The sequence below is a fragment of the Piliocolobus tephrosceles genome, chromosome 16, assembly GCF_002776525.5.
Source record: "Piliocolobus tephrosceles isolate RC106 chromosome 16, ASM277652v3, whole genome shotgun sequence".
In the NCBI taxonomy this organism is placed as follows: domain Eukaryota; kingdom Metazoa; phylum Chordata; class Mammalia; order Primates; family Cercopithecidae; genus Piliocolobus; species Piliocolobus tephrosceles.
This window is the reverse complement of record NC_045449.1, coordinates 48,730,519-48,745,172: the sequence shown is the minus strand read 5'-3', so window position 1 is coordinate 48,745,172 and position 14,654 is coordinate 48,730,519. Positions and strand designations below refer to the sequence as shown.

General features: G+C 35.6%; 1 protein-coding gene across 1 annotated transcript in view; it reads right to left on the bottom strand.

The window, feature by feature from the left end:
- Window positions 1-7,213: 7,213 nt before the first annotated feature.
- ZPBP2 (zona pellucida binding protein 2) overlaps window positions 7,214-14,654 on the bottom strand; it is a 9,378-nt gene continuing 1,937 nt past the window's right edge. Inside the window, exons 3-8 of the mRNA XM_023203935.1 lie at window positions 13,561-13,686; window positions 12,750-12,911; window positions 11,881-12,099; window positions 11,246-11,328; window positions 8,943-9,123; window positions 7,214-7,681 (exon numbers count right to left, since the gene is read on the bottom strand). Of these exons, the coding sequence (XP_023059703.1) occupies window positions 7,587-7,681; window positions 8,943-9,123; window positions 11,246-11,328; window positions 11,881-12,099; window positions 12,750-12,911; window positions 13,561-13,686 (866 nt within the window). The 3' untranslated portion in view covers window positions 7,214-7,586. The remainder of the gene's footprint in view (window positions 7,682-8,942; window positions 9,124-11,245; window positions 11,329-11,880; window positions 12,100-12,749; window positions 12,912-13,560; window positions 13,687-14,654) is intronic.

Sequence of the window (14,654 nt, the reverse complement as noted above, 5' to 3'; positions counted from 1 at the left end):
TCATTGGAGCACTTTTGATTTTGGATTAGGGATGCATTTTTTATTTTTGCATTAGGGATGCTCAACCAGTAAGGATAATGCAAATATTCCAAAATCTGAAATCTGAAACACTGCTGGTTCCAAGTTTGTTTGTTTGTTTGTTTGTTTTTTTAAAAAGGGTCTTGCTGTGTCACTCAGGCCGAAGTGAAGGGGAATAATCACGGCTCAGCCTCCTGAGTATCTAGGACTACAGGTACATGCGACCATACCTAGCTATTTAAAAATTTTTTTTGTAGAGACGGGGTCTCACTATGTTGCTCAGGCAGGTCTCAAACTCCTGGCCTCAAATGATCCTCCTGCTTCAGCCTCCCAAAATGCTGGTACTACAGATGTTAGCCACCATTCTTAGCCCCAAGTATTTTGAATAAGGGATACTCAACCTGTATGGTGATTGGAAAAAGTAATCAGATATATTTATCAATGTTAATGAGCAATCTGTTATAGTTATGCAGGAAACAAAGACAGCTGACAGTGAAAATAAAACATCACTATCTTGACAGAAAGTCCTCATTTCAGAATAGCTGATCTATTAGCAACTGGTTATCATTAGGTTAAAGGAAGAGAAAAAAGTATACCATGCTAACACTAATCAAAGGAAAGCTCGAGTAGCTATATTAATTATAAAGACAAAGTAGACTTCTGAGCAAGGAAAATTATCATGGACGAAGAATGGTATTACATAATGATAAAGGGGTCAATTCTCCAGGAAGACATAACAGTCCTTTATAGGTGCCTAACAACAGAGCATCAAAATAGGTGACGCAAAAACTAACAGAACTGTAAAAGAAGCAGACAAATCCATTGTTATTCTTGGAAACATCAACACTCTTCTATCAGTAATGGACAAATCAGGTGGAATGGACACTCTTCTATCAGGTGGAAAATCAGTAAAGATACAGTTGAACTATAGCATCATCAATCAACTGGATCTAATTGACATTTACAGAATCTCCATCCAATAGCAGAATACACATTCTCCTAAAGCTCACATGAAACATTCACCAGGATAAACAACATTCTGGACATAACAGAGCACCTGAGCAAAACATTTTTAAGAGGGGCTTATGTTGCCCAGGCTGGTCTCAAACTCCCGGCCTTAAGCAATCCTCCTACCTAAGCCTCCCGAGTACTGATCACATTTAAAACAATAAAAGTAAGTCGGGCCTGGTGGCTCACGCCTGTAATCCCAGCACTTTGGGAGGCTGAGGCGGGCAGATCACAATGTCAGGAGTTCAACACCAGCCTGGCCAGTATGGTGAAACCCCATCTCCACTAAAAATACATAAAAATATTAGCCAGGCATGGTGGTGGGTGCCTATTGTCTCAACTACTTGGGAGGCTGAGGCGGGAGAATCGCTCGAACCCGGGACGCAGAGGTTGCAGTGAGCTGAGATTGCAGCACTGCACTCCAGCCTGGGCGACAGAGTGACACTCCGTCTCAAAAAAAAAAAAACAAAAAAGCCATACACAGTATGCCTGCAGACCACAATGGAATTAGACTAAAAATCAATAACAGAAATCAATAACAGCTGGAAAATTAAAAAATATTTGGAGATTAAACAACAGGCGTCTAAATAACACATGGGTCAAAGAAGTCTCAAAAGAAATTTTAAAATATTTTAAACTAAACAAAAATGAAAATACAACTTATAAAAACTTGTGGGATTCAGCAAATGTTTAGAGGGAAAGTTTTAGCAGTGAATGCATACATCAGAAAATAAGGAAAATATAAAATCAACCATCTAAGCATGTGCCTTAGATTAGAGGTACAAGTTTCTGGAAACTAGAGGACGAACAGCAACATAAACCTAAAACAGGCAGAAAAAAATAACTAATTAGAATTAGAGCAAGGATCAATGAAATTGAAAGCAGGGAATCAACAGAGAGAATCAAGGAAACCAAAAGCTGGTTCTTAGAAAACATCAATAAAATTGATAAAACTCTGGCCAGGCTAACCAAAAAAAAAGGGGGAAGACACAAATTACTAATATCAGAAATAAAAGAGGGATTATCACTACTAAACGTTAATGTCATTAAAAGGATAGTAAAGGAATATTAGAAATAATTCTATAATTTGATCATTGAGATGAAATGAACAAATCACTTAAAGGACAAAACTTACCAAAATGTATACCAGGAGAAATAGATACTCTGAATAGGTTCAGATCTATTAAAGAAATTGAATCTTTTTTTTTATTTTTTATTTTTATTTATTATTTTCGAGACAGAGTCTTGCTCTGTTGCCCAGGCTGGAGTGCAGTGGCGTGATCTTGGCTCACTGCAACCTCTGCCTCCTGGGTTCAAGCAATTCTCATGCCTCAGCCTCCCGGGTGGCTGGGATTACAGGTGCATGCCACCATGCATGGCTAATTTTTGTATTTTTAGTAGAGACAGGGTTTCACCATGTTGGCCAGGCTGGTCTCCAACAACTGAGCTCAAGTGATCTGCCGGCCTCAGCCTCCCCACGTGCTGGGATTACAGGTGTGAGCCACCATGTCCAGCCAGAAATTGAATCAAGAATTAATAACTTTCCAAGACAGAAAGCATCAGGCCCAGATAGTTTTTTGTTGTTGTTGTTTTGTTTTTTAGTGGCTTAAAACAACACAAATTCCCTAGGAGTTCAAGATCAGCCTGGGCAATATAGTGAGACCCTGTCTCTAAAAAACAAAACAAAACAAAATCACAAAATTTTGCTATCTTAATATTGTGTAGGCCAGAAATCCAATATGAGTCTCACTGGGCTAAATACAAGGTGTTTGCGGGACTTTGTTCCTTTTGGGAGGCTCTACAGAAACCATTTCCTTGTCTTTTCCAGCTTCTAGAGGCCACCCGCACTCCCTGGCTCATGGCTGTCTTCCTCTGTGTTCAAAGCCAACAACATAACATCTCTCTGACTCTGCTTCTGTCATCCCCATCTCTTTCTCTTTCTCATTTGTTTCCTTCTTCCTCTTTCATAAAGACCCTTGTGTTTACACTGGACCCACCAAGATAATCAAGTATAATCTCCCTATTTTAATGTTTAGCCACCTTAATTCTGCTGTAACTTTATTTAATTCACCTTTACATGTAATTTAACATATTCACAGGTTTTGTGGATGAAGATGTGGACATCCTTGAGGGGCCCTTATTCTGCCTACTACACTTTCCAGTCCCTTTACTATGATTTTTAAGTACATTCCAGTATTTGTTAAAGGCCCATACAGCTTTACTGGTGAATTCCACCAAACATTTAAGAAAGAAATGATATTCTCTATAGTCTCTTCCATAAAAACCGAAGCAAAGGGAACACTTCCTAACTCATATCCTATGAGGCCAGCATTACTCTAGTACTAAAACCAGATAAAGATGTTACAAAAAGTAAAACTCCAGACTAATATATCTCATGAACATAAATGCAAAAATCCCTAACAGAATATTAGCAAATTAAATCCAACAATGTATAAAAATATTTATTCACATAGCCAAGAAGGATTTATTCCAAATATGCAATGCTGGTCCAACATTTAAGAATTAATTAATGTAATCCATAACATTAACAGGTTAAAGAAAAATCATATGATCATATCAATAAATGCAGAAAATGCATTTGACAAAATCTACTACCAATTTGTGATAAAAATTCTCAGGAAACTAGGAATAGAGGGGATTTTTTAACTTAGCAAAGAAAGTCTACAAAAAGTCTATAACTAACATCACACTTAATGGCAAGAAACTAGGTGTTTTCCCTTTCTCTTAGACTGGGCATGAGGCAAGGATATCCCCTCTCACCACTCTTATTCAACATTATACTCAAAGTCCTAGCTGATGCGATAAGATAAGAAGGAAAATAAAAGGTATACAGAGTGGAAAGGAAGAAATAAAACTGTCTTTGTTCACAGATGATATGATTGTCAATGTAGAAAATCCCAAAGAATAGGCAAAAAATTCCTGGAACTAAGTAATTACAGTAAAGTCACAGGATATAAGGTTAATATACAAAAATCAATTGCCTTTCTATATACCAGCAATGAACATTTGGACTTTGAAATTAAAAGCACAATATCATTTATATTAGCATGAAAAAATTAAATATTAAGGCATAAATACAGTAATATATGTACAGGATCTATATGAGGAAAACCACAAAACTCCAATAAAAGAAATCAAAGAATATCTAAATAAATGGAGAGAGATTCCATTCATAGATGGGAAGACTTAATATTGTTAACATGTTAATTCTCCCCAACTTGACCTATAGATTCACTGTAATCCCAAACAAGCTCCCAGCAAGTTATTTTGTGGTCATCAACAAAATGATTCTACGGTTTACATGCAGCAGCAAAAGACTCAGCATAACACCAAACTAAAGAACAAAGTCAGAGGACCAATGCTACTCAAATGTAAGACTTACTATATGGTAATCGAGACAGTGTGGTATTGACAAAATAATAGACAAAATGATAATGGAGCAGAATAAAGAACCCACACACAGACTCTTATAAATGTAGTCAACTAATCTTTGACAAAGGAGCAAAGGAGCAAATGTTATTCCATGGAGGAAGAACAGTCTGTTCAGCAAATGGGCTGGAACAATTGGATATCAATATGCAAAAAAATGAATCTAGACATACAATTTATACTTTTCATAAAAATTAACTCCAAATGGATCTTAGAATTACATATAAAACATAAAAGTATATAACTCTAGAAGATAACAGGAATACCTAGTTACCTTAGGTTTGGCAATGAGTTTTCAGGTATGACAACAAAAGCATGACTCATGAAAGAAAAATTATTAAGTTGGACTTTATTAAAATTAAAAACTTCTTCTCTGTGAAAGGCATTATTGAAGAAATGAAAAGCTGAAAGAATAAAGAGAAAGAATTTTTTTACAAATTTTCATAAAGAATGTGAAAAGATCTTTGCAAACGTGTATTTAATTAAAAATTTGGAAAAAAAGAAAAAAAGATGTCACCTCTATCATCTTGTCAGATGTCAGTCAGCTCGAGCGGGTTGATAACGTTGTCTATGTCTTCTACATCCTTTATGGCTTCTGTACCAGTTGTTCTATCAATTATTGAAAGTAAATTATTGAAATATTCAATTATTGTTATCGAGTTATCTATTTTCCTTTTTTTAATTCTTTACATTTTGACTTGAATATTTTGAAGCTCTGTTGTTAGGTGCAGATACATTATTTCTCCTTGATGTATTTAACTTGTGTTCATTATGAAATACCCCTTTCATGCTGAGTGGTATGTGTTTTAACATTTATTTTGCCTGATACCAATATATTCACTTGAGCTATATTATGGTTACTGCTTGTATAGTGTCTATATTTTTTATTTTTACTTTGGGACTATTTGTGTCTGAATCTAATGTATGTCTTTTGCAGTTAGTGATGATTGAGTTTTTCTTTTTACTTAGTCTGTCTGACAATTTTTGCCTTTTGATTGCATTATTAGAACTATAACATTTAATACAATGATTGATATGATTGTACTTAAATTTACCATTTTGCTAATTGTTTTCTGTATTTCTCCTGTCTTTCTGTTTTTGTTGTTCTTTCTTTCATCTTTAATTGGCCTCTTTTTTCTTAAATAATATTTTCCAGTGTAGATTTTTAGTTTTTCTGTTTTTGAGTTGTATTATTTCAGTTGTTTTCTTAGTGGTAGCGCCAGTGATTGCAATATGCGTATTATTCTATCACAGTCTACTTCAGATTAATACGTAAACTTAATTCTAGTAAAATACAGAACCTTGCCTTCAACATTGCTTCACTTTCTTGTCTTTTGTAGTTTTATTGTCATATATATTACATGCATATATGTTGCAATCTGTTAATATAGTATTTAATTTATTGTTAATAAACTTAATGTCTTTTAAAGTTACTAAGAAAATAAATTGAAAGATTTATTAAAAAGAATTTGTATCCAAAATACACAAAGTCCAGCCTGGGTGATGGAGCAAGACTCTGTCTCAAAAAAAAAAAAAAAAAAAAATATATATATATATATATATATATATACACACACATGTTCTTAAGAGTTCTTTGAGTCACTTCAATAAAAATCACTTCAATAAAAAAATACACAGATGGCAAATAACCATATGAAAAGATGTTCAACATCAGATGTCATTAGGAAATTGCAAATTAAAACAATAAAATACCACCATACACCTATTAGAATGGTCAAAATAAAAAAAAAAACTGAGAATACCAAATGCTGGGAAGGATAAGGATAACAGGAATACTTTTTCATTGCTGGTGGTAATACAAAATGGTAAGCCACTTTGGGAGACAGTATGGCAGTTTCTTACAAAACTACACAGTCACACTCCAGCAGTCACACTCCTAGGTTATCTACACAATTGGGCTGAAAACTTGTGTTCATACAAAAACCTGCACACAAATGTTTATAGCGGCTTTATTCTTAATCACCAAAAACTGGAAGCAACCAAGATTTCCTTTAATGGGCGAATGGATAAACACACTATGCTATATCCATACAATATATATCCATACAATGTATATCCATACAATGAACATTATTCAGCAATAAAAAATGAGCTATCAAGTCACAAAAAGATATGGAGGAAGCTTAAATGCACATTACTAAGTGAAAGAAGCCAGTCTAAAAAGTCTACATACTGTATAATTCCAACCAGCTACATGACATTTTGGAAAAAGCAAAACTGTAGAGACAGTAAAAAGATCAGTGGTTGCCAGAGCTCAGCGGAAGGGATAAATAAGTGAAGCAGAGAGGATTTTTAGGGTGGTGAAACTATTCTGTATGAAACTGCAATGGTGCACACATCCCATTATGAATTTGTCAAAACCCACATAAACTTACAACACAAAGAATGAACCTTAATGTGAACTATGGACTATAATTAATAACAAATTAATATTGGTTCATCATTTGTAACAAATGTGCCACACTAATGCAAGATCTTAATAATAGGAGAAATTGTGTAAGGAGGAATGAGGGTATGGGGTGCGGTGGGTGTATGGAACTCTATGTATTATCTGCTCTATTATTCTATAACCTAAACCTATACTTTAAAAAATACAGTATATGAATTTATCTTAAAAGTAAAATCATAGGGACCAAAATAAATAACTTTTTTGGTTCTAATACAAAGATAATATACATGCCTTTATATCATACAAGAGCGATTCCAAACAAATAAATATATGGAGAGTATAAATTTTTTATTTTATTATACTTTGATACCCTTCTTGACCTTACTATACACCTAGGTACAAAGCAACATACTGTTTGTAAACAATAAAACATTTCATTAAAAATCATTCATTAATACTTCAAGTTTCCTTTGTACACTGGAGATACTGGATTAAATGCCTTCTTAGAAATGCCATGTTTACCATTTATTTTAAAGTTTCTAAAATGCATGTTTTCCAGTGGTTTGGTCTTAGTGATTTTACTTAATGGAACTATCTATGATGCTCTGGGATGTAAAAATCATCTTATGTCCCCCACTTCCACAAGTAAGTAACAATGCTTTCACCTCTAATCTTCACATGGCTGATTTTTGTTTGAAGTTTATGGGCAAGATTTAGCTCCGTAGATAAGGACAGAAACGCAGGTCTGACAAATTACACCAACATCAGGACTAAAAGTCGCAGGACTACAAACCACTGCAGAGGAAAACACAGGGAGTAATTATAATTTAGAGGTATTTTATGCCTCTACCACTTGGAGGTATTTCATGCCAACAATATAAATCTGCCTTTAATATCACACCATTTCAGTACCTATATTATACCAAGTAATATTCAGCTCATTTAAGTTGTGGAAGATTATTTACGAGTTTCAAACTTGATAATTTGATGATCTTAATAGGAGAAAGGGAGAATCCTATTTTTTCTTTTACTATCAGCATTTTACAGTATCTTCCGCAGTGCCCCATTTATGAGTTCCTATTTCTAGTTTTCTAGTTCCTATTTCCTGGTTCTCTGCTTTCTAGGTAGGACAATTATGTTTTCCTTCATTGTACAGTAGGTTAAGACAGAACATTATAGAAATGTTTATAATACAAGAGAGTACATAGAAGAATTAATATACATTAAAATCGCTATATTTAGAAATGTGGGCTTTGGCTGGGCGCAGTGACTCATGCCTATAATCCTAGAACTTTGGGAGGCCAAGGCGGGCAGATTGCTTGAGCTCAGGAATTCAAGACCAGTTGGGGCAACAGGGTGAAACTCTGTCTCTACTAAAAATACAAAAGTGTTTATGCACACCTGTAATCCCGGCTACTCGGGAAGCTGAGGTTGAAGGATGGCTTGAGCCTGGGAGGCAGAGTTGCCCTAAGCTGTGAGCCTGGGAGGCAGAGTTGCCGTAAGCTGAGACTGCGCCACACTGCACTGCAGCGTGGGTGACAGAGCCAGACTCCGTCTCAAAAAAAAAAAAAAAAAAAAGGGCCAAGCATGGTAGCCCACACCTGTAATCCCAGCACTTTGGGAAGCCAAGGCAGACGGATGATTTGAGGTCAGGAGTTCAATCGAGACCAGCCTGGCCAACATGGTGAAACTCTGTCCCTACTTTTTACAAAAATTAGCCAGCTGTGGTAGCTACTGGGGAGGCTGAGGCAGAAGAATCACTTGAACCGAGAGACGGAGGTTGTGGTGAGCTGAGATCGTGCCACTGCACTCCAGCCTGGGTGAGAGAGTGAGACTCTATCTCAAAAAAAAAAAAAAAAAAAAAAAAATAACAAAATTGGGGCTTTGAATTTTTACTTCCCTTTAGCTAAATATATATATATATATATGTATATATATTTTTTTTTGGTAAGAGAATCACTGTAAAGATTCTATTCAGTTATGCCAAGTGAATTACTTATATATATTCTTCTGACTCTATAACCTAAATATTTAGATATTTATATTTTATAGTTACCACAACAGCTAGCGCAATTACTGTGTAGACCGTCATCTTTTCCAAAGCCTGGTCGACAGCTATCCAGACGTACTACTTGCAAACTGTGGTCCACAAAATGCATTGCTGGTAGAGTTTTATTAAAGTTATGGTAGAAAATATATGCTTGGCTCCAAAAAAATTCTTCTATTCGATTTCTTGCCTAAGGTTGAAAAATACCAGAGAAAGGTACAATTATTAAACCATGAGCCAAATTTATCCTCCAGTATCATAGGCAATAATGTACTATAAGCATGCCATACTTTACATAAATTCCTGAAAAGGTATGTGTTAACACCAAAATTAGTCTAGCCTTGACCTTATCAGCTGTTGTTAATTAATATGTGCAATGGTTAAAAAAAATTGGCTGGGCGCAGTGTCTCACACCTGTAAACCCAGCACTTTGGGAGACCAAGGCGGGCAGATCAAGAGATCAAGAGATCGAGACCATCCTGGCCAACACGGTGAAACCCCGTCTCTATTAAAAATTCAAAAATTAGCTGGGTGTGGTGTGATGTGCCTGTAGTCCCAGCTACTCAGGAGGCTGAGGCAGGAGAATCCCTTGAACCCAGGAGGCAGAGGTTGCAGTGAGCCGAGATGGCACCACTGCACTCCAGCCTGGCAACAGAGTGAGATTCTGTCTCAAAAAAAACCAAAATAAATAAAAATAAAAATTAAAATTAAGATTAGGCTGGGCGCGGTGGCTCATGCCTGTGATCTTAGCACTTTGGGAGGCAGAGGTGGGCGAATCACTTGAGGCCACGAGTTTGAGACCAGCCTGGCCAACATGGTGAAACCTCGTCTCTACTAAAAAGTACAAAACTTAGCCAGGTGTAGTGGCAGGCACCTGTAATCCCAGCTACTCGGGAAGCTGAGGCACAAGAATCACTTGAATCCAGAGGCAGAGGCTGCAGTGAGCCGAGACTGCGCCACTGCACTGCAGCCTGGGTGACAGAATGAGACTCCATCTCAAAAACGAAACAAAACAAAATGAAAAGAAAAATTAAGACTAAAAAACTTGTTTTGAATTATTTGCAATGTCTATCCCATATGTAGATAATTGGGGGTTCATTATATCTAATTTCCATGATCATCAAAGAAAAAGAGCCAAGCAAAACGGAAAGTAAGACTTTTCTTGGCCGGGTGTGGTGGCTTACACCTGTGATTCCAGCACTTCGGGAGGCTGAGGTGGGCAGATCACTTGAGGTCAGGAGTGAGACCAGCCTAGCCAACATGGTGAAACCCCGTCTCTGATAAAAGTACAAAAAATTAGCTGGGTGTGGTGGTGCGCACCTTTACTCCCAGCTACTTGGGAGGCTGAGGCAGGAGAATTGCTTGAACCTGGGAGATGGAGCTTGCAGTGAGCTGAGATGGCCGCCACTGCACTCCAGCCTGGGCAACAGAGCAAGACTGTGTCTCAAAAAAAAAAAAAAGAAAAAAAGACTTTTCTTTAATTAGCATTATAGACTGATGTAAATTTTGGGTTTTGAGCACAGAATTTAATAATAACTAATTTTAACTAAGTACTTCTCATAAGCCATGCACAGTATCAATTAAGGGTATGAGCTCAGGAACTAGACCAGAGAGTGAAGGGATTTTTAAGACTATGTCCTTAGCCTCTGAGGATGGTAGAGGGGAGAGCAACTATTATGACCAATGTAGATATAATTTTGGAAGCACTATTGGCTTAACGTAGGGTGACATGTTTGTGAAGTTGTTCTTTAAGTTACTATTTAATCATCACTTGGGGAACAAAGACCTATCCTTCTGTAATAGATAAAATACATAATAGTAACCTTGGGAACTATCTAATATTACAGATGTGCTACTCCAGAATAACACATCTTGATACTCCAGCTCTCTTTTGATAAAGAAAAAAAAAAATCACATCTTGAAATAACTAAGAATCTCATAACCTCAGTTTAAAAAACTGAAACCAAAAATCGATACTTGAAAAATCAATATTATTAATACTTCATATTTGTTTTTTTAAAAATAATTTATTTCCTCCTTAGAAATGTTTTTATTATTGATAAATATTCACAACATGGAGAAATAGGTTTTTAAAGAAATGTTTCAATATAACAAAGTATTTACAAAAATTTTTTAAATAGCTTTATTGATTTTCAAATACTCTTCCTTGGCTGAGGCAGGAAGATCACTTGAGCCCAGGAGTTTGAGTCTGCAGTGAGCTATGGTCGCACCACTGCACTCCAGCCTGGGTGACACCCTGTCTCTAAAAAAAGAAAAAGACAAATACTTCTTCCTTACCATGAAATTCTCACCTGGAGGATATTACGATTAGTGATATCTTCACAGTCAACAGATCCATTGCAAGCACCTTTCCACCCTGGTGCAAAGGGATTAACTGAAGAGAAAAAACCAATAGATTCACAAAGGGATTCTGAAAAGTTCCAAACATTTCAATAAAGGTCCAAGTGCTGCATTCCTTGTGCATGCAGGCATGTGTTTAGTCCAGCTATCTAATCCTAGTAATAAAACAAGGTGCACAATTTGAATAATTTATACTTGATGGTTTCACTCCATCTGGGGGCTAATGTAAGTAACTACAAGGCTTTAAAATGAATAGAAATAAATTTGATTTGGTTATTCACTTTTACTAAGTTTTCAAAAATACAAGTTAAAATTCTATAAGAAGTTATAAGTGAAATATTAGCTGCATAAAGGCTGTATTAATAAAATATTGATTTTAAAGAAGCAACAATATGTCATTTGAAAGTAATTAGTGTGTTAAGTTTTAAAACCATCAACAGGCTAAGGTCAACTACATACTTTAGTGCTTAACAAACATTTAAGACCTATTACTTTTAAAATACCTTATATTAACATGGTAATTAATTTTGCAATCTATTGTGGTTCAGGACTAAATTCAAAATTAAAGAAATTTTAAAAATTTTACCTTGAAATGCTATAAATAGCTCATGTATGAGGCCATGTTCTGGAATTTCAACAGAATGGCATTTATATGATGGCTCTATGACATGGCATGACAAATCAGATATTAGATTATCCAAGATTTTCTTCAGCATTCTAAAGAACGCATCATTGTATCTCCCTATGCAAGACTTTGTGGTAAAACGCACAGCCATCTGATATGAATAATCAGGTTCCCGATAGGCTTTAAAAACAGAAAGATGAGAGTAAAAGCAATGGTGCCTAGCATTAATTTCCTCTACCAAACAATTTTCAAATACCATGTAATACTCAATCCCATCAATCTTGCAATCAGCATAGAAACTTATCTAATAACATGTTTTATCAGTTAGTCCTCACAAAAATACACAAAACTGTTAACTTTAATGAAAAATGTTGTTTTCATCTGATATATTATCTACTTGGTACATCAAGAGAAATGGCTTCTGTGGGTTGGCTGTATAGATAACAGTATCGAGAAAAAGAAAGACTTTTTGGGGAGGGCCTTAATTCACAGAAATTATTATTGCTGTCAGCACAGCCCAGTGAAAGGATCATTAACTTGCTTTTATAGAATTAAAGATCAGTTTTAAAATTATCTGCTAAATTGTGATAAAGTAGATGTGCTTGCATATCTAGACAGAGGCAAGTAGGGAGTTGAAAGAAGATTATTTAGGATAAACTATCTTGATGTCAGCTTAGGAGTTTGCTTAGTCAAATACATCCCAAAATATTTTGTAAGTCATAATTGGTGACAGTCACCTATTACAGACTCTTTTTCATTAAATGAAGAAACCATACACTTAATTATGATCCGAACTAAATGTACAAGTTAAAAGGTGCCTAAATTCTTACCAAAGACCATAAAGTCATATCTCTTTTTGACTGTCTTTTCTTCTTGGGTTTCTGCTTTAACAATCTTATAAGAAAGAGTACATGTGTAAAGTCCAGACAAAGGCTCCAAAAAATCTTTCACCATCAGCTGTCCAGTTTTAGTTATATTTATTCTATTATTTCCTAAACAGAATAGTAAATTACTTATTTAGCATACAACATATCAAGCATTATTTAGTACACTTGGAGTTACAAATAGATACAAAATTTTTAAAAATTAATGAACTATCTCAACTTTAAGAATCCCACAAAATCTTAATTCTGTCCTATTACTCTATGGAAGACTACATGAGATAAGTACACTTTTGAAATACATTTTGGTTTTCTTTGTTTCTTGGCATCTAGTTTCAATTGGCTCATACCAGTAATTCAGAAACAGAGATTACATTGCTCTGTAGTACTATACAATTTCTTCAGACAAGACAGAAACTAATTAATAATATTTATGTTCCAAGGCACTCTTAACATCATGAAAAATTATATATTAGATATTTCATCTCCTATTACTGGTGCTACAATGATAAATTTTAGGTTTCATAAAGACCTTAGAATTAATACAGCTCTGAGAAGTAGGGCACAAAAATTACCGCTTCAGTTTTTGCATAAGGAGAAAATAAGGAAGTGGCCAAAATATAACATGATTTTTCTAAGTAGGGAGCAAGAGAAACTGCCATTAAAATTAAATTTCAATTTGTTCTTTCCAATAAGCAATAGTGATTTTCTAAAAATATGTTCACATCATTTAAAAAGTACATATTAAAATCAAATTTACCTGTTAACGTCTTTTCATTAGGCCCAATCCATAAGTAGGTGGGGTCCACTATTTCTTTTTTAGAAAGCTTAAAATCCATACAGATAAGGACTGGACTATTTTGATGTAACTTTACATATATTTTTTCTGTGATGAAATAAAATAATGTATAACTACATTATATAGCAAAATTAAATTAAGAAATATACTCCTACCACTTTGTCCTGAAGACACAAATTAGTTCTTGCTGGATTTCACTATTTTAAAAATCAATATATAACATTTAGAACGCTAGTCTGAAGTCCTTTTTGCTTCTCATAGTAATTTTTTTAAAACTCTACACTATTAGTCATGAGTCATGACATTTTTCCATATTACAGTTTTGTTTATAAAAATATGCATTATACATTTAAAGTTCATTTTAATGTACAGATTTAGAACTCACTCAAATCATAATTTTTTGGAGGGTTGGTGGAAGCAATTCAAAGTTCAGAAAAGGCCTGGGCACAGTAGCTCATGCCTGTAATCCCAGCATTTTGGAAGGCCAAGGCAGTGGATTGCTTGAGTCCAGGAGTTTGAGACCAGCCTGAGGAAAATGGCAAAACCCCATATCTACTAAAAATACAAAATTTAGCTTGGCGTGGTGATGCAGACCTATAATCCCAGCTACGCGGGAGGCTGATGGAGGAGACTCACTTGAACCCGGGAGGCGGAGGCTGCAGTGAGCCAAGACTGCACCACTGCACTCCCGCCTGGGCAACAGAGCGAGACTCCCTCTCAAAAAAAGTTCAGAAAAAGACTTCAGCAACACTATTTTAAATGATCAGCTGGGAGTGGTGGCTCACGCCTGTAATCCCAGCACTTTGGGAGGATCACCTAGGTCAGGAGTTCAAGACCAGCTTGGCCAACATGGTGAAACCCCGTCTCTACTAAAAATACACAAAAATTTGCTGGGCATGGTGGTGGGCGCCTGTAATCCCAATCCCAGCTACTTGGGAGGTTGAGGCAGTAGAATTGCTTGAATCCAGGAGGCGAGGTTGCAGTGAGCCGAGATCACACCACTGCACTCCAGCCTGGGTGATGGAGAGAGACCCTGTCTTAAAAAAAAAAAAAAA